Source organism: Physeter macrocephalus, chromosome 13, assembly GCF_002837175.3.
Source record: "Physeter macrocephalus isolate SW-GA chromosome 13, ASM283717v5, whole genome shotgun sequence".
NCBI classification, from domain to species: Eukaryota; Metazoa; Chordata; class Mammalia; order Artiodactyla; family Physeteridae; genus Physeter; species Physeter macrocephalus.
The window spans coordinates 85372508-85396585 of record NC_041226.1 but is presented as its reverse complement, the minus strand read 5'-3'; the positions used below and the strand labels follow the sequence as shown (position 1 = coordinate 85396585).

General features: G+C 48.6%; 1 protein-coding gene across 13 annotated transcripts in view; it reads right to left on the bottom strand.

Moving 5' to 3' along the window:
• Positions 1-24078, bottom strand: part of LOC102990948 (adenylate kinase 8) — a 142443-nt gene that overhangs the window by 34406 nt on the left and 83959 nt on the right. For all 13 annotated transcript variants that reach the window (XM_028497225.2, XM_055089411.1, XM_007101474.2 and 10 more), the window contains one exon: positions 19506-19647. In XM_028497225.2, the coding sequence (XP_028353026.1) occupies positions 19506-19647 (142 nt within the window). The remainder of the gene's footprint in view (positions 1-19505; positions 19648-24078) is intronic.

Below are 24078 nucleotides of genomic sequence, written 5' to 3'. Positions count from 1 at the left end.
GGGAAGATCCCACATGCCGCGGAGCAACTAAGCCCGTGAGCCACAACTACTGAGCCTGCGCTCTAGAGCCCACGAGCCACAACTACTGAGCCGGCGTGCCACAACTACTGAAGCCCACGTGCCTAGAGCCTGTGCTCCGCAACAAGAGAAGCCACCGCAGTGAGAAGCCCGCGCACCGCAACGAAGAGTAGCCCCCACTCGCCGCAACTAGAGAAAGCCCGCGCGCAGCAACGAAGACCCAATGCAGCCAAAAATAAATATAAATAAATAAATAAAAATAAAGAGGCGATTAAGTTAAATGAAATTGTCAGGGTGGGCCCTAACCCAATCTGAATGGTGTCCTAGAAGAGGGGGAAATTTGGACACACAAAGAGACACTTGTACACAGAGAAAAGACCACATGAAGAGGCAGGAAGAGGGTGGCCGCCTGCAAGCCAAGGAGAGACGCCTCAGAAGAAACCAATCTTGCCAGCACCTTGATCTTGGACTTCCAGCCTCCAGAACTGTGAGGAAATGAATTTCCACTTTTTAAGCCACAAAGTCTGCGGTCTAGCAGCCCTGGGAAACCCGTTCAGATTCCTACTAGGTATCTCACTCTTACCATGTCCAAAATGGAACTGGTGGTCCCTTCCCCCAAACCTGCTCCTTCCACATCCCTGGTCAGTAGATGGCCAGCCCCTTCTTCCCTTTTGCTCCAGCAAAAACTGGAGTTGTCCATATCGACCGTGTCTGTTCTGCCTTCAAAATGTAGTCAGAGGGCTTCCCTGGTGGCGCAGCGGTTGAGAGTCCGCCTGCCGATGCAGGGGACACGGGTTCGTGCCCCGGTCCGGGAGGATCCCACGTGCCGCGGAGCGGCTGGGCCCGTGAGCCGTGGCCGCTGGGCCTGCGCGTCCGGAGCCTGTGCTCCGCAACGGGAGAGGCCGCAACGGTGAGAGGCCCGCGCACCGCAAAAAAAAAAAAAAAAAATGTAGTCAGAGCCCAAGTACATCTTGCCACTTGCATGGCTACTACCCTGGGCCAGGCCACCAGGATCTCTCGCCTGGGTGATGCCAAATGCCCCCTTCCTGGCCTCCTTGCTTCTGCCCTCGTCCTCATACCTACGGTCCATTCTCCACCCAGGATCCTGAGTGATCCTTTTAAAACATAAGTATCGTCACTCAACTGCTCATCACTCCCCACCCCCAGTGGCTCCCACCTGACTCAGGGGAAAAGCCCGAGTCCTCCAGGAGGCCCGTCTACCTCTGACTCACCACCTCCCGCCCCGTCGCCGCTCCATTACAACAGCCTCCGTGATGCCCCCTGAACTTGCCAAGCACATTCTCACCCCAGGGCCTTTGCACTTGCTGTTCCCCTGGTCCGAACTGCTCTACCACGGATCATCCCGGGATTTGTTTAAACCTCTGCTCAGATGTGCTCTTAACAGAAAGGCCATCCCTGACCACCTTCCAAGCAATGTGCTACCCCACCCATCCCTCACCACCTTCCTGCCCACCTTCCCTTCTCCCCTTTACTCGGTTTTACTGCTTTCCAGGGGACCCAACATAGCATGCATCTGTTGGTTGTATATAGCCTTTCTCACGCCAGCAGGAATGTAAGCCACGTGACAGCAAGTATTTTCGGTTTCGTTTCCTTTTGAGTTCCCAGAAGTCGAGCAGTACCTGCATGTAACAGATGCTCTGTAAATATTTGGTGCTTATCTGAACAAAATCATCCCCATCTTGCACAGGAGGAAACTGAAGTTCAGAGATGATAAAAAAAAAAAAACCCTGCCCAGCCTCACACAGCCTATATGAGGCAAAGCCAGGTTTCTGGGGCCTCTTGCTTAACCACTGTCCTGTTAAGCTGCTTCCCATCCGCAGGACAACGTGTAAAGTGCCGTGAAGGTGCAGAGCAAGGAGAAGAGTCAGGGAAGGCTTCCTGGGGGCGGTGGAGTTTGAGCTAAGCCTTGTAGGAAAGATAAGATTTGGACAGAAACCCAAGGTGCTCTGCAGGAAGACACATTAGGAGCAAACACTGGGTGTTTAGCAAGCAGGAAGTAGGCAGATGGGCTCAGGTGCGGGGGCAGGAAGGGGAGGGATGGGTGGGAAAGAGGGAAGCCCTCCTCTCCTGATCCGCAACCCACCTCCTACTCTGTGAGTGGGAGTTCCAGGCCTGGTGGGTTTCTTCCCCATGCATGGAGTCCTTTCCTAGGATCTAGAGCCTACGCTTCGTGAGACAGAGGCCCAGAGAGAAAGGAAGGGCCCCAAGAGCCACGTGGGGGTTCCGACCCACTTGCCCCTGGGGGCGGGGGCGGGTGTTGGGTGGGGTCTGGAACCTGCAGACACCTCAAAGGCAACAAGGAGGCAAGGCCCAGCGTTCTCTAATCTCAGAAAAAGTAAGGCTGAACTTCAATTTGTGGGAGACCTTCTTAAAAGTTTTTTTTTAATTATTATTAAATAATTTCTGTGATACTTAGGGAGGAGAGCTTCAAGCTTTTAGACGTCTGCCACATGAATCTGGCAGAGGCCCAAGCTTTTAAAGCACAAGCGGGGTTCAACAGTTCAGCACTTTATTTATGCCTCCAAGGAAGATGGAAAATTGAAGTACACTCTGATGCCTCCCAAAGTCTCCTATGGGTAAAGAAAACAAATATGATTTCTCCGGGTCATCTCGGCCTCCGTCCTCTTGCCTTTCTCTGGGAAATGAATTTAAGTCAACGGTCTAGAGTTGCGCCTGCCAAAAATGGGGGCGTCTTCATCAGAGCTGGACTCAAATGCCAACTACCCGGGGCTCCATTCTGCTAAAGGTCACCTGTCACTCTCCACCGAGGCCTGGAGATTGCTTTGGATGTCTGATAGCAGGGAAGGCGTGTTTATCTCCCCTGATGTCTCAGTCACCACCGGCTTAGGCCCAACTGTTACTGGTTGGATAAAACCCGTTGCACCCCTAATAAGAGCTTAGAATCCACAGGGGAAACAGAAATTGAGATGTGCTTTGTCAGTGCAGAAGAGTCAACCTTGATGGGGGAAAAAGGGAGAGCTGGGCATGAGAGAAATTTTCTGACTGTGAAGCCTATCAGACACTAAGCTAGGAAACTGAGAAAAGTTGTCACTTCCTCCCCAAATGACACATGTACACGGTGTCATTTGGGGAGAAAGTGTGCTCAAGGAGAGTGTGGCAAACTCACCCGGACCCCTTCCTAGGCCTCTCAGAGACGGCGGGAGAGCCAGCCAGGCAGAACTGGGCGCTCTCAGAAAGTGCTTAGGAAAAAAAATTTTAATGGTTAATAAATACACTGAGTCAGGGCTTCCTTGGTGGCGCAGTGGTTAAGAATCCGCCTGCCAATGCAGGGGACGCGGGTTCGAGCCCTGGTCCGGGAGGATCCCACATGCTGCGGAGCAACTAAGCCCGCGAGCCGCAACTACTGAGCTTGCGCTCTAGAGCCCGCGAGCCGCAACTACTGAGCCCGCGCTCTAGAGCCTGTGCTCCGCAGCAGGAGAGCCCACTGTGTGCAGCAACGAAGACCCAACACAACCAAAATAAATAAAGACACTGAGTTTCAATATACTACGGCAAGATGGTTAGCGTCAGTCTTTAACTAACAAAGTTACTAACCAAGAAAACACCACGCAAATCCCTTGTTACACGTGTGCCCTGTTTCTTCCTAAAGACGGAAGTCCCAGGCCCTCCATTACCCAGCACAGGCCGTCTCTTACGCTCCCGGCTTGCCAGCTGCCCTGAAGCTTCCTGCCACCAGCACACCACGCGGTGTGCCTTCTGGTGCCCGCTGCCCGCTGGGGACAGCAGAGCTAAGCCTGTGGTCGTCTGGGCTCGCTCTCTTTCTGAGAATTCACTGTACTTTTATAGTTCATACTCTGCAAGATCCTGGAGGCTGCAGGCAAAGAGTTCAAAGGTAATGTACATTTCTGATGTCCCTCCTTCAAAAGTAATTGCTCTTATGCTCTTCAAGACAGACGACAGACCTTAGTAACAGACTGTCATAAACTAAGTTTTAACCCTCGGAAAAAAGCGGAGCCGACCTTCCATTTGCTCAGAATCATCCTCACCAGACTTCTTCTTACACAAACGTTGGAAATAAGTGGTAAAATGTCAACAGTCCCTAGGCGGGAAAATAATGGGAGAACTTCCCTTTTTCTACTTCAGTCCTTATTTACCGAACGATTAAAACGCTCCAGCCCCGGGGGCCCCGACTCCGCCACTGGCCACAGTCTTGAGCTGGAGGCCCAGGGTGCACCTCCTTTCCTAACTCCAGGTCCGGTGACCCAGCCACCGGCTCTGAGAACCACCGCCTGCACCCCCTCCGACCTCCCAGGTGGCTGCCAAATTCCCATCACCAGCTAGTATTTATTTTTGCTACAAGGAAGCACAACACTCACTCTCAGAGCCAGGACAGTTGGCGCGTGCTGTCGCAATGTGCTAAGTGGCTGTGTAACAAGTGTAGTGGAAACTGAGCTGGTGGCCTGGGAAGATGGCCTACGTCTTGGGGGGAGTGGATGCGAAAGTGAGGACAAGGCAGTTTACCCGAACGGGACGCCGGAGCAGGCGATGGCAGAGATTTCAGAGACGCTGGAGAGATGCAAGTGTTGCCGGGATGGGAGGCCTTTGGGTTGAGTTTTCATCTCTTCAAGGCTGTCTGCAAAAGTATGCCTCGACCGTGGAAGGGTGAAGAAAACAGAATGAGGACAGGCGGGCAAAGTCCATCCCAAGCAGGACAGGTGTGATACGGCATTTCACAAGTGCTGTCTCGACCCAGTTTTCAAGTCATGGCTCACAACCCTCAAGTCCCCTTCTTGGGCAGTTTGCCAAGCCCCACTCCAAGCACTCCCCTTCCGGGACGCCTACACTCCAGCCGGGGACAGCCCCCAGGCCCCGGAGCCCCTGAAATTACTTAAATTAGCCAATCCAGCAAGAGCCTGCAAAACCTAGCTAACTGCCCTCCTGCCAGACAGAAGACGCCTTCCACGGCTCAGCTGCGGTCACCCTGTCCCCAGGGTGAAGCCCCCGCACCGGCCCCATGTGGCAGCCACCTCTCGTTTGGAACTGTAAGTAACAGAGTTCTGCCTTTCATCTCTCTGAGCGTCATGTGGTTGTGTCCCGCCATCAAAAGAATCTTTGGGAATTCCCTGGCGGCCCAGGGGTTAGGACTCGGCGCTTTCACTGCCGGGGCCCGAGTTCGATCCCTGGTCGGGGAGCTAAGATCCAACAAGCCATGTGGCATGGCCAAAAAAAAGAGGAAGAAGAAAAAAAAGGAATCTTTAAAGCTTACAAAACAACAGGGGACAGGTGATCCACGCTTTTCCACGGCCGCCACACGGTCTGCGAGACTGTTCTAGCATTCAGATTTCCCCGTTTGTCTGGCTCTTTGGCTTCTCTGACAAAAGTGCAGTTTTGGCTTTGTGTATCTGCAGGATCATCTTCTGCCCCGCAAATCGCAGGTGAACAAGGAAGTAGCTTCCTCCACCCAGAGGGGAGCGGTGTGCTCCGAGCAGCCGAGGGGCCAGCCCGGGCCACAGCTCCTTGGTGAGGAACTGCTCCGACCCTGCTCTGCAGAAGCTCTGGTCTCCATGCACAGGCCCAGAGCTCCCAATGTGTTAGGAACAGATGCGGCTCCCACACCCGGAGGCCCTCGTATATACGCCAGGCTCTGTGCAGCGTGCTTCTGCATCACCGCCTCCTACCCCCGACCTGACGTCCTCAGTGACATGGTCCCTGGTCCTCAGTTGAGGAAACCGGAGCGCAGAGAGGATAATAACTGGCTGCAGGAAATTCAGGTTTCGATATTTATCTGTTGACAACGTCATCTGGGCTGTACGGAGCATTTTCTAATTCCTAAGTCCCACCCATATGCATTTTCCCAGCAAATACGTACATGAATCCAGCAAAGGTGAGGTAAGAAGGGCTGGGTTATCACCCCATTTGACGGATAAGGAAACCGAGGCTTAGAAAGGTTACGCAGAGCCCCCGGACCGCTTACCAGCGAGCCGCAGAGCAAGATTGTCAGAAACGTGTGTCAAACTATCAGGAAGGGGAAAGACGGATGAAAAAGAGACAGCTGCTGAATGTTGAAAGAAAGAACCAGAAGAGACAAACAAGGCCTGGAGCTGCCCCCACTCCCACCTCCATCACATGCACACTTTCTTTCTTACCCTTGACGCCAGACACTTTGGTGAGACAATGGCTACTTCCCCCAAAGCCCTCGAACCCAAGTGGACATCTGCCTAGAGGGGCCAATGGACACCATCGCTTGTGCGACAGGATCCGAGTGGTCGGGGGCCCTGCTGTGGATAGGTGCACAGTGACTCTGCCGTTAGGAGGGGCCTTCCGGCTCACCCATGTTCAGGAAAGATCTTTCTTCCAAGACCAAAAGGCACCGTGGAGCACACAGTCCATGATATGTATTCCAGCCCATGTCTGGTAAACTCTCGGATGGTGGCAGCAGGGCAGGGTCAGCCGGGTTCTATTAGCTCAATTAATGAGGAGGAAGATAAGGCTAACATCCACTCGTTGGGCGGCTCGGCACAGGGCTGGAGTAATGCAGTTATTAACCTCAGTCAGCCACTGAATTTTGCTGCTGATTCCAGCTCCATTTCCTAGTTCAGGCCTCCATTAATGGGCTGTTCATTATCCCTAATCCACATAAGGATCAGCTGCCGAAATATGAGAGCTTCCTGGAAGGACCAAGTGATAATAAAAAAAGAGAGAGAGAGAGGAGAGGCGAGAAATCCTCTCGTTGTGCATTTTAATTTTTCTTTGGTCCAACCGCTGTCCTCTTAAGAGATTATACCATCCTTTTCACTTTGGAACACATCAGAAATGGTGAAGCCATTCTCTGAGGGTTTCACTGTGTTGTCCTCCAAAACGCAGTGTCATATGCAACTAAAAAACAATAAGCTTTTAAATTGAATTAGAGAGCTCTGGCATATTAACTATATGCCAGTTCAGTTTTTACTTTCATAACATACCATGATTTTCCATGGTTTAAGTTTAACATAGCTGAACCCAAGACATCAAACCAGCATTCAGCAGAATAATTTATCAACACTGTTAAATGCTCTGATCACAATTTTCCAGTTTGCCTGGATCCACGGGGCCCTTCCAGACAAAAGGGTGATTTTTGTCTCTTGTCTATTTCAGGGCCACTCTCTCATCCCACATGCCACCTGGTGAATAAGGAGCTACCTTCCCCAATTCCAACCAACGGGAGTCTTTAAAATGTCTTCTGTAGGTAAGAAAAGCAAGCAGATTGTGACTAGAGGGAAAATATTTTGAGTAGAAGTGAGTTATTTGTACCAGCCCACAGTGAGTAGATACAGCAATTACTCCCTGACGGTCGTCCTTCAGAGTATAACAGTATTTGCCATTTTAGCCTCTTTTTGTGTAATAGGAATTCAAAAGCACATGGGTAACGATCATAATAAATGTTTCCATGCTTCTTAACGTGTAGGCAAATCAGTAGCTCACCTATTTAGGGCATGGAGTGTGTAATTTATTATGTGAGAACAGGAGAGAAAACCATATCCTACACTTTGAATGAGAGTCTGTCCTCCCAGAAAGAGCTGTGGGAGGGATATTCGGAGCCAGCTCATAGAGCCCCCTGCATCCACGGCACTTGCCAATTATAAATCACACGCACACATATTCCACTCACTCTCCAGAGCACTGGTGCTGTCAGGTTAAAAGGGTAGAGGTTATTGCTCCATTGCACAGACAGGAAAACTGAGGTTAATTGTAGTTTTTTTCAAGCCAGCAAGCCAGGGGGCAGGGATAGACGCTCGTCGCATTGCAGAAAGGGCACGATGGAGCCGTTCAAAGAGCTGGGCTCCCGGTTGGTCTCCTCCACGTGGCCTGGGGCGAGGGACACGGCTCCTCTGAGCCCACATGCCTTTCACTGAACCAACCTACTTTATGGGGCTATTGAATGGATTAAAGGAGATGCAAAGCAGGCACACAGTTGGCACTCAGTAGACACCAGATATCACTATCATCATTCTTGTTGTCAGGGTGATGATGAGGGTCCAAGACGAGGGGGGCAGGACCGGGAAGGGGAGAAGTGTCCTCAGGGACGAACAAGGCAGGACCGCTGCAGAGCACAGTCAGAAACTGGATGCGAAGATGCAGAGGGGAGAGGAGGAGAGCAAGGGATCCAGCAGCAGCAGCCTGGTCTGAACATTCTGGGCCGCCTCCGACCCCTAAGTGGAGGCTTGTTTCGAGGGTCTGGCCCAGGAAATATGAAAGCTTTCAGACCCACGCGTCTGAGGGGCCAGGCTGGCACCGGGCAGGCTTCACTTGGGTGTGGGAGTCCCAGCTCCTCCAGGCTGGGAGTTCACGTCAGCCAGCCTGGGTCCCCTCGGCAGCTCTGCTCTCCGGTTCCCTGGGGGAAAGGGCTATGCTTTTAGCAAAAGCCAACAAGACACCCAGCACCAACTGGGATCCAAGTGCAATGAGAGGAGACCTGTCACTGCTTTCCCAGGGACAGCCGAACCCCTCTGGGCTCCCACAGTTATGTGCGACACACAACTGTCTAGTTTAAGAAATAATAATAAATAAAAAAATTAAAACCCACCGCACTCGTAAAGGAACCTATAGAGCAGCTGCCAGTTTGCACAAAACAACCTGGGACACAACAAGCTGATCGAAAATACCTTCCCTGGGTGATTCCTTTAATAGTCCCCGAATTTAGTCCAGTGGAGTACAGAAAGGGAGAAATACTCAAGAAAACAGCAATAATCAAATCTCTGCTACCATTCTGCTGAATTCTATTGCCACCGACTCAGCGAGGGTCCCCCCTTTGACCCTCTTTCCAGGGATTTCTGAGAGACGCAGCAGCAGCTCTGACCTGGGACCTTGCAGTTGGACGTGACCCGGACCTTGCCCGCTGGGCCTGCAGCGCTACGGCCCGGGTCGGGGGAGGAGTTTCAAGGCATGGCCCGCCCCGCCCCCGCCTCACAGCATCAAGGTGAGGGAGGATGCAAAGGAAAAAAAAAAAAACAAAAAACAAACAGACCACCAGTCTGTCTGATACACTGCAAACTTCCCAACATCAATCAGAATCCTATACTCCCTTCTCCATAGTAAACATTAATTTTAAAAGGAAATACCGTGCCACAAACTTGCAGCATGAAATGAACTGTTTTACAGCCACAGGCAGAGGGCAGGTTTCTGGATGGAGCCTTGGATACCTCTTTCTTTGTTTCTTTCTTCTTCTCCTTCTTCTATTTTTTTTTTTTTTACTATTATTATTACGTTTTAACAAACTTTATAGCCCATTTTATTTGTTCTCAAGTAACTTTTTCTCCTTCCTGTGACACGTCAATTACTTGGTCTGTTTCCCTCGCTGTGGGATGTTGGAACAAGGAGCTTGATACTGCTCGGCGGAATATAATTTAGTATTATGCGCCACGGGTTTATGAGGTAGGAGTGAAACAAAACACGGCATTTGAACACTATTCATTTATCAGATCTAAGAAGAGACTCATATTTGACAAGGAGACAATAACTTTGGTCCCTGATAAGCCAGAGGTGTCTATGTCTGTGTCCAATGCACAGAGTAGCTTACCCTTTTCCCCAATAACTCTATTTACTAGTATGAATATATTTTAACAGTAAACTTGATAGATATGTAAATTTATTTTAATCTAATTTCATTGAATCCTCCTAAAAACAAAAAGGGCCTCTGTAGACTGTTTTCATACCTGAATTACAGATTTCTGTATCGTATTCCCAGATTGATTTCTAGGCTATAATTCTGTCAAGATTTCCTCCTGGCGTCAAAAACAGCAGCACCACAGCTAGAGTGCTTCATAATTGGCATCACAACCGAACCAGAATTACAGCCCTGATAGTCATCCCAGTGCTAGGTGGGTTCATTTTAGAATGTTTCTCTCTTCCTTAGCCTATATCTGGACTTGAAGGTTCACGGCTAAAATTACTTTCTGAATTAATCATAAAAAATGCTTAATTGCAAGCTAAGGTGGAGGAAATGGATTAGTCAGAGATGAGAAAGAGGAGGGAAAATACACCCTCAGTGATGGGAGAGAAATACAGAAGGATGATTAAACAGTGGCATATGATTAAATCTACGTTGTAGACAAATATCTTTTTTATTTCTCTGCTTGTCCTCTGCCTTAGGGTCAAATAAATTAAATTGGCATTATTTACTAAGTCTTTATTTATTTATTTTTTTTGCGGTACGCGGGCCTCTCACTGTCGTGGCCTCTCCCGTTGCGGAGCACAGGCTCCGGACGCGCAGGCCCAGCGGCCATGGCTCACGGGCCCAGCCGCTCCGCGGCACGTGGGACCCTCCCGGACCGGGGCACGAACCCGCGTCCCCTACATCGGCAGGCGGACTCTCAACCACTGCGCCACCAGGGAAGCCCTTACTAAGTCTTTAGAAACTGCTTTTTACTTCGTGGTGAATGGAGAAGTATTTCCTTGCAAGCCTGCCCTAAATAAGAGAGGTTCTTGAATAATCTTCCCTGCGATGCTTTTAATAAACACTGTGCCCTCCCCCTGTTGGTCGTGCAGTCCTGGCATGGTGCCCAGGGTCGGTAAATAAAACAGGCGTTCTTCCCCTCGGGGTTCAGAAAAATGAGCACTAGATTCTCTCCCTATGTCTTGTCAGTGACCCGCCCCCAGCCTTCTTTTAAGTGACTGTTTTTGCATTTTCCCTGATGCCTTTCATCTTCAGGTAGATGAGTTTACTCAGAAGCTAATTATTTTTTATTATTATTATTATTTTTTTTTTTCCCGGTACGCGGACCTCTCACTGCCGTGGCCTCCCCCGCTGCGGAGCACAGGCTCCGGACGCGCAGGCCCAGCGGCCATGGCTCACGGGCCCAGCCGCTCCGCAGCATGTGGGATCCTCCCGGACCGGGGCGCGAACCCGCGTCCCCCGCGTCGGCAGGCGGACGCGCAACCACTGCGCCACCAGGGAAGCCCAGAAGCTAATTATTGACACCAAAGTCTGTTCCATCCCCAGAAAACGGAGGGTGGAAAGTTCGCCTCATAGCGCTGTGGTCCCCTGGAAATTCCCGGTCAACGTAGGTGGAAAGACAGGATGCCCAGGCTGCCTGCTGGGTCCCTGCTGCCGTAGAACTAAACAGACATTTCAGCCTTCTAGGAGGAAGCTCTCCGGACCCAACTCCAAGGATATAATTAAGGCAGAACTGAGGAGAATCCAACCGTGAGGGACAAAATAATGCCCCCCACCAAGAGGTCCACCTCCTAACCCCCAGAATCTGTGAATATGTTACTTTACATGGAAAAGGGGATCTGCACGTGAGATTACATTAAGGACGTTGATAGGTAAGATCATCTGGGTGGACCCCATCCAAATCACACGAGCCCTTAAAATCTGAGAACTGTTCCCAGCTCTGGTCAGAGGGAGATGTGGCCACAGAAGAAGATCAAGTGTTGCAACATTGCTGTCTTTGAACACAGAAGAAGGGGGCAATGATCCAAGGAATGGGGGCAATCTCTAGAAGCTGGAAAGGTGAGGAAATGTACTCTTCCTAGAGCCTCCAGAAAGAAACGCAGCCTGTCTGACATATTGATGTTAGCCTTACAGAATTGTAAGACAATAAATGTGTACTGTTTAAGCCACTAAGTTTGTGGTAATTTATTACAACAGTCAGAGAAAACTAATTTTCTGTCTATTTTCTAAAACCAACTCATGCTATTCTTAGATAAACCACAGAGCTATTCAAAGACAAGTGATTTGCAAAATATACCCACCTTGGGACTCAGGTATAGACATTGCCAAATAAGGGTCCTAAAAGTTAAAAGAGAGAGAGAGGGAGAGAGGGAGACATAGACAATGAATACCCTTTGGAAGAAGAAGTACTCTAGGAAACAGCAGAAAATTTTAGATAAAACCTTATCAATATGCTCAAAATAATTTAGAGAGAACAGACTCTGTAATACAAGAAATCAAAGAAAAGAGGATGAGATAAAATTTAAAAGGAGATGAAAGAAAACTGACAACGTTAAGGGAAAAGACTAAGGGAAACGTAAAAGCATTATAGAAATGAAAAATAAATTAGAAGCAACAAGAAATCAATATGATAAAAAATAAAGTTATCATGAAGGACAGATGTGAAAAATAATACAGAAAAGAAAAGGAAAAGATAAAAGCTACTAGAAAGAAACTGTAATTATGGAAACAAGATAATAAATATCCAGCATGCACATAATTGGTCTTCCTGAGTAAGAACACCAAGTGAGGGGGCTTCCCTGGTGGCGAGTGGTTGAGAGTCCGCCTGCCGACGCAGGGGACGCGGGTTTGTGCCCCGGTCCGGGAAGATCCCACATGCCGCGGAGCAACTAAGTCCGTGAGCCATGGCCACTGGGCCTGCACGTCCGGAGCCCGTGCTCCGCAACGGGAGAGGCCACAGCAGTGAGAGGCCCGCGTACCGCAAAAAAAAAAAAAAAATCTCACTGGCCTCAGACATTACTGCAACCCCACAGGTGTCAGAGCACAGTATAGAAATGGTACAGGATGCTGAGGGTAAGAAATGTGATGGGAGCATTTTTTACCTTGCTAGATGCTGTTTACAGATAAAGCTAACAGAAAGACATGCTCAAATGTGCCAGAATTTAGGAAGTTTAGCATGTCTGTACCCTTCCTGAAAACGACTCAAAGACAATCCATTCAAACGAACACTGAATCAAAACTGATAAATGGAGAGGTTGAATCATGTAAACAGCTGGTGTTGAAATCTGAATCCAGTTGAAGAGAGAATGAAAACTTCACAAGTACAGTAATACAGCTAAAAACAGAATGTAATTGTTATATTTCTAGAAAGAAAAGCTTAGTGATCTTAAAAATAATAATCTGTGTATAATAGACTGAGGCCAAAAACTTTCAGAATGCGTCTGTCCCTCCCCACTCCCAGCCCCAGCCTGCCAGAAATGGAGAGTGGACGGGGGAGGGGAATGAGGAGGTGGTACTTATGGGAGCATTTTTTCTTTCCTCTTTCATTGACAGAGTCAAACTATTCTGTTTCATTTCAGAACTGACAAATTGAGAAATACAAGTTTAATCAAACCATCTTGACGAGAGTAGTAGAACTAGAAACAGATTATCTTCGAAACCAACTTGGGGGGAGAGGAGAGAAGCCAACAATAGCAATAATAAAACAAAAAGAAGGGGCTTCCCTGGTGGCACAGTGGTTAAGAATCCGCCCGCCAATGCAGGGGACATGGGTTCGAGCCCTGGTCCGGGAAGGTCTCACATGCCGCGGAGCAACTGAGCCCGTGCGCCACAACCACTGAGCCCGCGTGCCACAACTACTGAAGCCTGCGCGCCTGGAGCCCGTGCTCTGCAGCAAGAGAAGCCACCGCAATGAGAAGCCCGTGCACCACAATGAAGAGTAGCCCCCGCTCACCACAACTAGAGAAAGCCTGCGCTCAGCAGTGAAGACCCAACACAGCCAAAAACAAAAATAAATAAATAAATTTATAAAAAAAAAAAAAAAAAAAGAAAACACAGACCATTAAAAAAAGATGGAAAACAAAGGAAACCATGAGGAAGCATAAAATAAAGTGATGAAAGTAAACAATAAGTGGGCTAAATTCAACTGTTCAAAGGAAAAGACAAGCAGGTTGAATAAAAAATGTTAAACCCAATTTCATTCTGCTCTGCGTGACAACTTAAAATAAAGGAAGCAAAGTAATTGAAGGTAAGAGACATGCAAATGCAACAAAGCAATCAAGGGTTGAGTTCCGGGTAAAAATGGCGCGTTGAAACATGCACCGCATTCTGTTTCCTCCCCAAACCCGACAGAAGATTGACGGGAAAGGGATTCTGAAAACCTACAGCAAAGACAGGGAGAATGGAAGGGAAAGCAACTAAACAAGTGTTTTGTTTTTTTTTTTTTTTTTTTTTTGCGGTACGCGGGCCTCTCACTGCTGTGGCCTCTCCCGTTGCGGAGCGCAGGCTCCGGACACGCAGGCCCAGCAGCCGTGGCTCACGGGCCCAGCCACTCCTCGGCCTGTGGGATCCTCCCGGACCGGGGCACGAACCCGCGTCCCCTGCATCGGCGGGCGGACTCTCGACCACTGCGCCACCGGGGAAGCCCTAAATAAGTGTTTTTGAGGCTGGAAGGCAGCTGGACCTGTGACAACAAGCAGCAGAGACCTCAGCAAGCCAAATCCCGAGTCAGCAGCAGGAAAAGCTGAGAACAAACCCAGTCCTCACCAGCGAATCCTCAAAAGGCTCAGGCAGAGGTACTGAAACGGAGCAGGGCCCTATGGTCCTTCCCTCCCATGTCCTCTGCCTGCCTTTTGTCTGTGGAAAAACTTCAGCCAACGAATAAGTTTAATCAGAGAAGTGAGAAAATGCAGAAGCAAAGAAAACAGTCAAACAAATAATCATAGTTTAGTCATTAAGCGTAGTTAAGGACGTTTGGTTCCTCCTCAAGGGCTATGGATAATATTCTGAGCCACATCCTGTGAGCCGTCTCGTAGATACTGAAAGCCCCACCAGGTGGAAGAAGTTAACTGCATGATGACCAGGCTGTAGCCATGACACAAGCTGCCGCAATTCTGAGAACTGGCCTCAAGGAAATGGGAACAAACCGACCCTGGAACTGAAGACTAACTGTACCTAAAACAATCCAGATGACGCTGGTCAGACCACCGCAGGACCAGTTTCAAGATGACTGTCAGAGCTGACGGTGCTGTTTCTACATGTAGCGCCCTCCCTCCGTCTATAAAAGCTCTTGCCCCCTGACTGTCAGTAGCGGCGGAGTCAGCCTTTGGACAGGAGTCCCACCCCCTCCCCCCTGGGTTGCCAGCATTGGAAATAAAGCAAACTTTCCTTTCCACCAAACTTGCCTCTTTATTGGCTTTTGAGCAGCAAGCAGCACCGGTAACAGTCCACTTGGAAACTGGATGGCTAAAATAAGGACGATTGGTTAAACTTGCTTAAGAAGAGATTAAGCCCCAGATCCCCCTCCTCACTTCACCCAGCTGAGTGCTCCTCCTCCACTCCGGGAGAAATGAGAGGTTTATTCTCTAGAGAGGATATAATACAGGCTCCTTGGACTTGAAGAATGCTGAGCACAGTTGAGAGTCTGAGTCTGTACCAAAATTAGGGGAATGAGGTTAAGAAAAAAATATGCATATGGCATGCCGTATGTGAGACCTCCCTGCTCACCTCCCCCCAGTTCCCACTGTCCTGCTTCTCCCTCGGACCCCAGACCTTTACCCTCCAGCAGGAGACTGGGTGAGTCCTCTGTGAGGAATCTGACATTTCCAGAGGAAAAGACTTAGAGATGTTGAGCTGGTGGGAGGATTCTGCACAAGAGGCCCCAATAGTTCATCCTACACTGAAGACAAATTCTATGAGCTCCATCTATGCCCTCAGAGCTCCCAAATAGTTTTTTAGTTTCCCGTTCTTACATGTGAGCAAACAACCAAAGGTAACGTAACATCTTTCTACTGAGAAAGAATGAGACCAAGACAAACAAAAACTCAGTAGGAACAGACTATGCAGGAGGGGAAAAAACCTCTCCTCATTACCCTCCTGCAAAAACAAACTTGCCATTAACATCTTCAAGAGATTTTAAAAAATCCATGAAATAAGATCAAGAAACTATAAAAGTAATATTCAGATGACAAAAAAAGACCTCTCGAATGCTATAAAAGTAAAAACTGCAGCAGAAGTTAGAAATTCAATAAAAGGGTTGAAAGAGAAAGTTGAGGAAACCTCGAAAGTAGAGCAGAACAAAACAAAGGCAAACCACACACATACAAAAACACACAAAAAAACAAAAGATATAGGATACAAGAGATGAAAGATTTTTTTTTTAATTTACAAGGCCAGTCCAGGAGATCTAACACCCAAATAGTGGGTTCCAGGGAGAACAGGAAAAAAAAAAATAGAGAAAAATCAACAAAATAATTCAAGAGAATTTCCCAGAACTGAAGGACATGGGTTTTCACATTAATTTTTGGCCCGATGGAGTAAATGAGACCCAGATCAAAGAAATAAATGAAATTTCAGTGTGAACTTCTTCAGTCTGGAGCACATGTGATGAGGGTGTAACAGCCTACTGTCGTCAAACCATCTTTTTAACTTGAGAAGCAACTGGAAGGTATGCTACACTAAAACAAGGGAGCATGTGAGAAAGAGGAAGATGTGTGATTCAGGAAACAGGGACTCCAACTCAGAAGACACGCCAAGGGAATCCCTCTAATCACAGTGCAGAAAAGTCCTGGAACAGCCCTGCAGTAAGCCTACAGAAAAAGCAGTCCAAACAAGAAAGGAACGGGAGTAAATAAGAAAAACCTGGAACTCACAGTTTACATAATATGATGGACTTTGTGGAATATTGTTCTGAGGGGCTATTATAAGCTATGGAAATAAGTAGCAAACAGATACAAACAAAACTAAGCAAGCGAAGAAACAAGGTGATTATTAACATCAGGAAAAACAAAATGAGAAGAGAAAGGCAAAACAGACAAAAAGGACAAAAAAGACCTCCTTCCAGCTGAGTTAGCTCTCCAAAAGCAGGTTTTCTGGAAATTACACTCACAACTTTGTGCTTATATCTCCTTGGCCAGAACTTAGTCCTGTGGTTCTACAGAGCTGTAAAGGAGGCTGGAAAATGGGGTCTTTCATTTCAGACACCAATGTGCTCTACTGAAAACTGATGTTTTGTTACTGAGGAGGAAAGGGAAAATTCATGTTGGAGGAGACAAGTAACGGTCCTGTCACAGACAGTCGCTTTCATCAAGATGACACTGCACAAGGAACACACAGCTGATAAAAACCTTTATGAACTAAATAACATGGCACCGAAACATATAAAGCAAAAACTGCAGGAAACACAAAATCAAATCATTAATAAGCTACCACTACCACAAAGGGCCAGTGTTGAAGTTTTAAAAACTATTCCAGATACAGAGGAAGAATGAAAACCTATGAAATGATCACATCCTTGATACTATAAGCCTGACAAAGGACAAAAGAAAAAAAGGAAAAATTCAGACCCATATTATATATGCATATTAATGCAAAAAATCTAAATAAAAATATAGCCAATACCATCCAACTGTATATTAGTTTCCCATTGCTGCTATAACAAATTACCACAAATTTAGTTGATTTAAAAAGTTCAAACTTATTATACTACAGTTCTGTAGGTCAGAAGTCTGGTACAGGCCTAACTGCACTAAGATCAAGGTCGCCCAGGATGACCTCCCTGCTTTAAAGCCAACTGATCAGTTACCTTAATTACACCTGCAAGGTTCCTTTTGCCATGTACTATAACATTCACTGGCATGACATGGCAGGGAGGGGGACTGCTCAGTTTTGTTGGGGAATCAAAACTGCACCTGCCACAAGCAATATATTGAAAGAATAACACACCAAGACCAAGTGACGGTCATTCTAGGAATGAAAGGCTGACATTACTAGAAAACCTGCTAACATAATACATTATATTCATACATCAAAAAGGGAAAAAAAAAAAACATTTGTCTTAGAAGATGCTAAAAAGCCTTTGAATAATATTCAGCCCCAACTCCAGATATTTTAAATTCTAAGCGCTATACTTCTTTAACTTGATAAAAACTGTATATACCTCAAATGACAGTAGTGCCTTAGTGGTAGAATGCAGGACAGTCCTTCAGGTCAGAAAAAAAAAAACACCTGTCCATCATGACTCAGTTCTGGAAGTACTGCCCAATGTAATTAGACCAAAGAGTAAAATGAAAAATATAAACATTGGAAAGGAAGAGGCAAAAGGATAAATATTTGTAGATGACATGATCATCACCCTGAAAAGCCCAAGGGAATCAACTGAAAAACTATCAGAAGCAGTAAGAAAGTTCTAGTAAGGAAGCTGGAGTATAAGGCAAATAAGAAAAATCAGTATCTTTCTTATACTCCTGAGAAATCCATTTAGAAAATAAAATGGGTGAAAATGCCCTCTTATCACAACACCAACAGGAAGAACAACAGGTAATATAATACCTAGAAATGCACTTACAATGAAAAGCATGGGCCCAAATAAAGTGTCCGTCGTTTCATGAAGGGGCAAAGAGAGGACAGGGCCATAGACTGCAACAGACCAAGTGATAAACCTAATGCAATTCTAGTGAAAATGTCAATGGCAGGGACTTCCCTGGTGGTCCAGTGGGTAAGACTTCTTGCTCCCGATGCAGGGGGCCCGGGTTCGATCCCTGCTCGGGGAGCCAGATCCCGCGTGCATGCCGCAACTAAGAGTCTGCATGCCGAAACGAAGATCCCACATGCCGCAACTAAGACCCGGCGCGGCTAAAATAAATAAATAAAATATTTTTAAAAAGTCAATGGCAGTTCACGCTTAAATTATCATAGCGCTCATTTGGAATAACAAACATATAAAATAGACAGTAAAGAAGAGTAATGAAAGGGCTTTGTCCTGCACTGGCTTGAAATACATGATAAAACCAAAGTAGTTAAACAGTGTGGTACTACTGCAGAAATAGACTTGTGGGAAACAACAGAAAGTTTAGAAGTACAACCAAGCGTACTGAGAGACTGTATTTACGAGCAGACAGTGCTCAGACCATATATAAATACCTATCCCCTGCAGCCACCAGCCCAGGACCCAATCACCACCTCTGCAGCAATCAGCCCCAAACAGCCAGGACTTGATCAGTAACTAACAGCTTCCCTAATTTTGCCACCGTTTGCAATTTAGAACCAAATTAGAGAAAGCTGAACATGTTCCCCTAACCAAGCACATGGCACACCCTGCTTCCAGCTGGCCGCCCCCAGCTTCCCCAGGCCCACAGCCTCCCTCAGGGAAGCCCTGAAGCCTCGCCTTTCCCACTAGAAGGCTCTCCCTCCCCTCTGCCCGCCTTTGAGATTGGGCCAACTCCCTTGCTATATATAGCAAGCTCTGACTAAACAGCCTTTGCTTGTTTCATTTAGGAGGTCTTTGTTTATTTCCACGATATCTACTGTGGCAGGGTGCCCTCAAGTTCAAGTCTTTGTTTATTTCCACGATATCTACTGTGGCAGGGTGCCCTCAAGTTCAAGTTAGTGGACGAAGGACAGAGTATTCAACAATATTCAACATTTGAGGGGGGAAAAGAAAGAGATGTGGGTACCGCATACCCACATCACAATAAATACCAGACGCGTCAAAGAACCAAATGTAAAAAAGGAAGCTGTGAAACCAGTAGAAGAAAACACGGATTGCTTTGCAGCGCAATCCCATGAAGAAGGCAAGACTGGTTGATACGTATCATCGCTCACAGAGGAGACGCCCAGGTCCAGCAAGGCGGGCGGCAGAGCCAGGGCCTGAACCCCCGCTTGACTCCTGGCTCCCAGGGTAGATGGGACAAAGTGGGTGGGAATGGGAATGACTAAGAGACGCTCCCCTTCCGGAACGTGGTAGGGCTCCGGCAAACGGGCGGCAGTCAGCCGGATGTGGACGGACAGTGCCTGGGGATGGGGACCTTCCTGGGAGGCGGCGGGGCCCCACCCCCGCCCAACGCGCACTGCTCACCTGTTGGGCTTGTAGCCCATGCTGTCCATCAGGAGCGCCTGGCCCCCGTCTCGCGGGAAGCCGTGCAGCACCCACCCTCTCTCGACGCAGTCCTGCCGGTCCAGGCGCCTCTTCAGCACCTTCATGGTGATGTTGTCAGGGACTGCAGAGACAGGAAGACAGCTGGTCACTCCGCCGCCCCGGCCACCTCTGCTGACCCAACAGGAAGGCGAGGGAGCCTCCGCGGCCATGGCTCACGGTCTTCCTAACTTTATTGGAACAGGGGAAGAGGCCGTTTTAGGTGGACAGGGCTGTGGGCGCCCGTTTCCCAGGCCCCTCCGAGGTCCTAGCAATGGGAGGAACATGGCCACCCAAGAAGGGAAAAGCATTGGGTGACCTTGACCTTGGGCTTGAGCTTCCCCTGACTTTGACAGGATATATGCCCATCGGCAGCCAGGGTAGCTCCCGGCCCTCCAGTGATATGTGGGATCCCCCTGCAACCGCAGGGATCCAGTTTTTGCAGCAAAAAGACTTCTCTCGAAGCATACCAATCCCCAGTGGAAGGTTTAGTTTTCCTCCAGTGGGAAGGCAATGGTGCCCCCGAGGCTCTCTGCTAATTCACGATACACAAGCAAACCCCCTTCTTTTCTCCTTCCCCCAGTTCTCCCCTCCTTGATGTTCAGAATCCAATCTCTCTCAAGAATCACAGCTTTAGTTAAAACCAGAGACTGAAATCAAGTCTCACGGAGGAGATGTTGAGAAGCCTCTTGTTTACATTACTGCAACTGACATTTTCCTGAAATTTATACCTCTCTTCTCAGATTCATTAAAAGGCCTATGTTGCTAATGTACTGCGTTCTAGCAATTTGCACTGCATTTCCTGCACTTTGCATTCATTTTTCCAGAGATACTTAGTAAATATTACCATTGTTTGCTATGAACGTGGGCCCCCCCAACGAGCTGGTTTCCTGGGGCTGCAGCAACAGGGCGGCTCAGCGGCTTTTCTGGAGATGCCCGGTTCCCTCCGTGAGTCAGCCAAGTGGCCCTAACGCACGTGACTGAAACCTCCCCAAAGGCCCCCAGGCTGACAGCCAGGTGAACGTGGCGGTGAGAGATTCAGAACAATTACTGCTTTCCTCCACGGCTGTGACGTGCCGGGTTACTGCCCTGTTGCCAAAGAACCATAAACCTCATCTAAGTCATTTGCATTTCCCTGATTTTGTTCTTTCTCACATCTTTCAGCCTTTCTTCTCCAGTCCCTAGGAAAGAACAGGAAAGGGATTTTGCTCTAATGAGAAGATTTGGCTAAGACAGATCAGTGAGAAGTTGATACAGCTAATCCCGTCCCTCTCCTGCAGTAAACCTGCCATGGCTGCCCAATGCTCTGGGGAATAAGAGCAGTACCCTTCCCCATGGTCAACAGGGCCCTGCAGGGCCCAAGTCCTGCCGCCCCTCCCTGTGAACCTCCCCCAGCTCTTCGCCTCCCCTTGAATGTGCCGGTCCCTCCATCCAGAGCATCCTTCCCCCATGCCTTGCCCAGGGCCAGGCCCCAGAGGAGTGTCCGCTCCCTGGACGGCCCCTCGCTGGGTGAGCACCTGTGCTTCTTCACCTTCACTTGCCACCCGTGTTATTAACTCTCTGGCTAATTTCTTTGTGTAATGCTGCCTCTCACAAGGACAAAGGACCATGCCCACCTCGCTTTTCCATGATTAACACAGTGCCTGGCAGATAGGAGGTATGGAATAAATAGACAGGAGCCCTCCCTTTTCAAAGCTCCACTGCAACTAAACAAAGCTGTTAAAACCAACTCGACCAGGCTTTGGGGAGCTCAGAAGAAGAGAGGAGGGGAAGGAGCTGGGTTGGAGGCACACACGAATGCGGGGGCTGGTCTCAGCCCTGCCCTTAGGTGCCAACCGACCTCCACTGGGTCAGGCAGGCTCTCCCAGTCTCAGTTTCAACCGCAGAAAGAGGATGCCGGGACCTCTCACCACAGAATCAACACGAAGCACAGCTCCAGGCAAGTGGGAGATGGCACTCAGAGATGGGGGCTGGTACTTTTCAGTTTGGGAGATGTATGTCAGGAAACAATGTTTCAGGAATATGCCCCTGTTTTCCCCAAGGTCAAGGTCATGGTGTGCTGAGCTGGCTCCTGGGATAAAGGATGGTTGACTTCAAACAAGCCTGGGCAGTTAAAGATGGAGAGACTTAGGGACCTCTGTCCTGAGTCCCCTGTTCATATTCCGGGGGTAGTTAGCCTGCTGACCCCCCCGCCTCCACTCCCCAGGGGCCGTTTATATTCAGGGCAGCGGCGGGGAGGACGGCGGGGCAGCTGTCACGGCTCCGGTTCCTCCACCCTGTGCTCCCCTCCCCACGCACGCAGGGCGCCCCGGCTCCCACCAGCGGCCCCTGTGAGGAGCCAGGGTGCGGGGAGCCAGCACTGAGGCTACTGTGTGAATAAAGAATGGGTCTTTTCTCTGATCCAGAAACCTCATGTTTTCTGTCAAGAGAAATACAGATTAAAGACAATGTGGGTTAAGAATCTGCCATAGAGCTTTCCAATCCAGGTCTACCCCTAAATATGTACAGATATTCTCAGTGAAATAGTAACTAATAAAAAAACAAGCCTATCCCAGGGATCCATCCCATGGAGCATTATGGAGCACCTGTGCTGTGTCCAGGGACAAGGGTTTGACGCTGCCACACACAGCAAACAAGAAGCCAAGGGCCCCGCCCTCCTGAATTTTACGTTCTAGCCAGCGAGACAGACAATACATGGATAAATACCCATTGCAGAGAGTCATAAATACTATGAAGAAAGCAAACCAAATGATGGGATGCTGCTGGTTTGACTGGGTCCAGGATGGTCTCTGAGGTCACAACCGGCCGAGATCTGGACGGTGAGTCCAGCCCCGTGAAGATCTGGGGAGGGTGTGCGGGGTGGCACGGGCAAAGGCCCTGAGGCTGGAATGACCTTGGCACGTGGAAGGGATGGAGAAAGGGCCAGTGTGGCTGGAACAGAGTGATCTCTGGGAAGTGCGGGGGTGGGGGGGAGGCCCTGCCAGGTCTTCAGGAAGGAAGGGGATCTGGCCACCCCCGGGCCATCTTGGGAATGACCATGCACTGGCCCAAGCCAGTTTCTCAGCCTGGAAGAAATCTGACTTAAGGTCAAGAAATCTGACCAGATAGAAACACAAAGAGACTTTTTGGTTTGGGGTGGTTTTTTTTTTTCCCCTATTAAGTTGGCAAAGATTTCTAGAGGGAACTTCCCAACTGGCATCAAAAGTTAAAATGTACACGCCTTTTGGCCCAGCAGTCACGTTCCTAAGACTTTACACGTAAGATACAACAGCACATACGACCAAAGATGTGCACACAAAGATGTCCACTTCAGTGCTGTTTATAATAGTGACAATCGGAAACGATTTTAAATATCCGTCAGTAGAGGACAGCTTAAATAAAGGATGCACATCTATGCAATGTGACATTAGGTAAACTTTAAAAAATCATTTGTATTTATGTTGACTCGGAAAGAGGCCTCGGACAGAATATCAAATGGGAAAAAAGCAAGTAAACGGTTTGTATGATACGGTCTAATTTAAATGTATATTGACATACACATACACACACGCACATATACACACACTACACGCGCACGGGGGAGAGAGGAGGGTGACACACGGTCACCCTCCTCGGACAGACGAGTGTGACAGACGGTCCCTCGGGGGCTCAGGGCCCTGGAGTTGAGAGAGACAATAACACGAGTCAACACATCCTGGCTGGAAAGGCCTAAGGACGTGGGAGGCGAGGCAGTGCTGAGTGCTTCGGAGGAGGGCGAGGTCACATTTCCGGAGGACTGGGGAAGAAGATGGATACTCACACGGACTCCAGCTTCGAGCCAAAACCAAAACAAGCCCCTCTCTTCAGGCTCTCAAATTAGCACTTCTCCTCAGAGGGCCGTACCACAATTGTGAATCAATCATTATTGGTGAGGTATTTGTTTAAGGCCTACATGCCCACCCTCACCCCCCTCTGGAGAACGCAGGGACCCCTGTCAAGGTGGCTCGTTGCTACACCCGCGCGTTTGGCATTGTGTCCCGCACGTGGCAGGCACGTGATAAACACACTTTGAATGAATGAATGAATGAACGGACGCATAGTACCAATTCCCCCAAACCTGGACCGTTCTCCCGAGCTCTGAGTCAAGTCCTGTGGCCATGGGAAACAGCCCTTCCCCCAGGGTTTCCTTCATCCACGCCACAGCCCACCCATGAATTAAATATGCAGTCAAGAGAAGACGTGTTGACATCTGGGATCTGTTTCAAAATACTCCTGATTGGGGGGTGGGGGGGGTCTTCCTGGCGGATTCCAGATGCACCGAGGGTGACCATGAGCTCACGTGGGTTCCTTATACTGGTTATGGGTCCCTTCAGGTTCCTTATTCTGTTCTCTCTGCTTTTTACATACATTTAAAGGCCTCCATTAACAAAGTGGGTTTTTTGTTTAAAGGAAACAATTTAAAGGCCTAAAGGAGGTTGAAATGACCACTGTGAGAGACCACTGCAAAAGGACAAAGGATGAAATCTCCCTGGAGGTC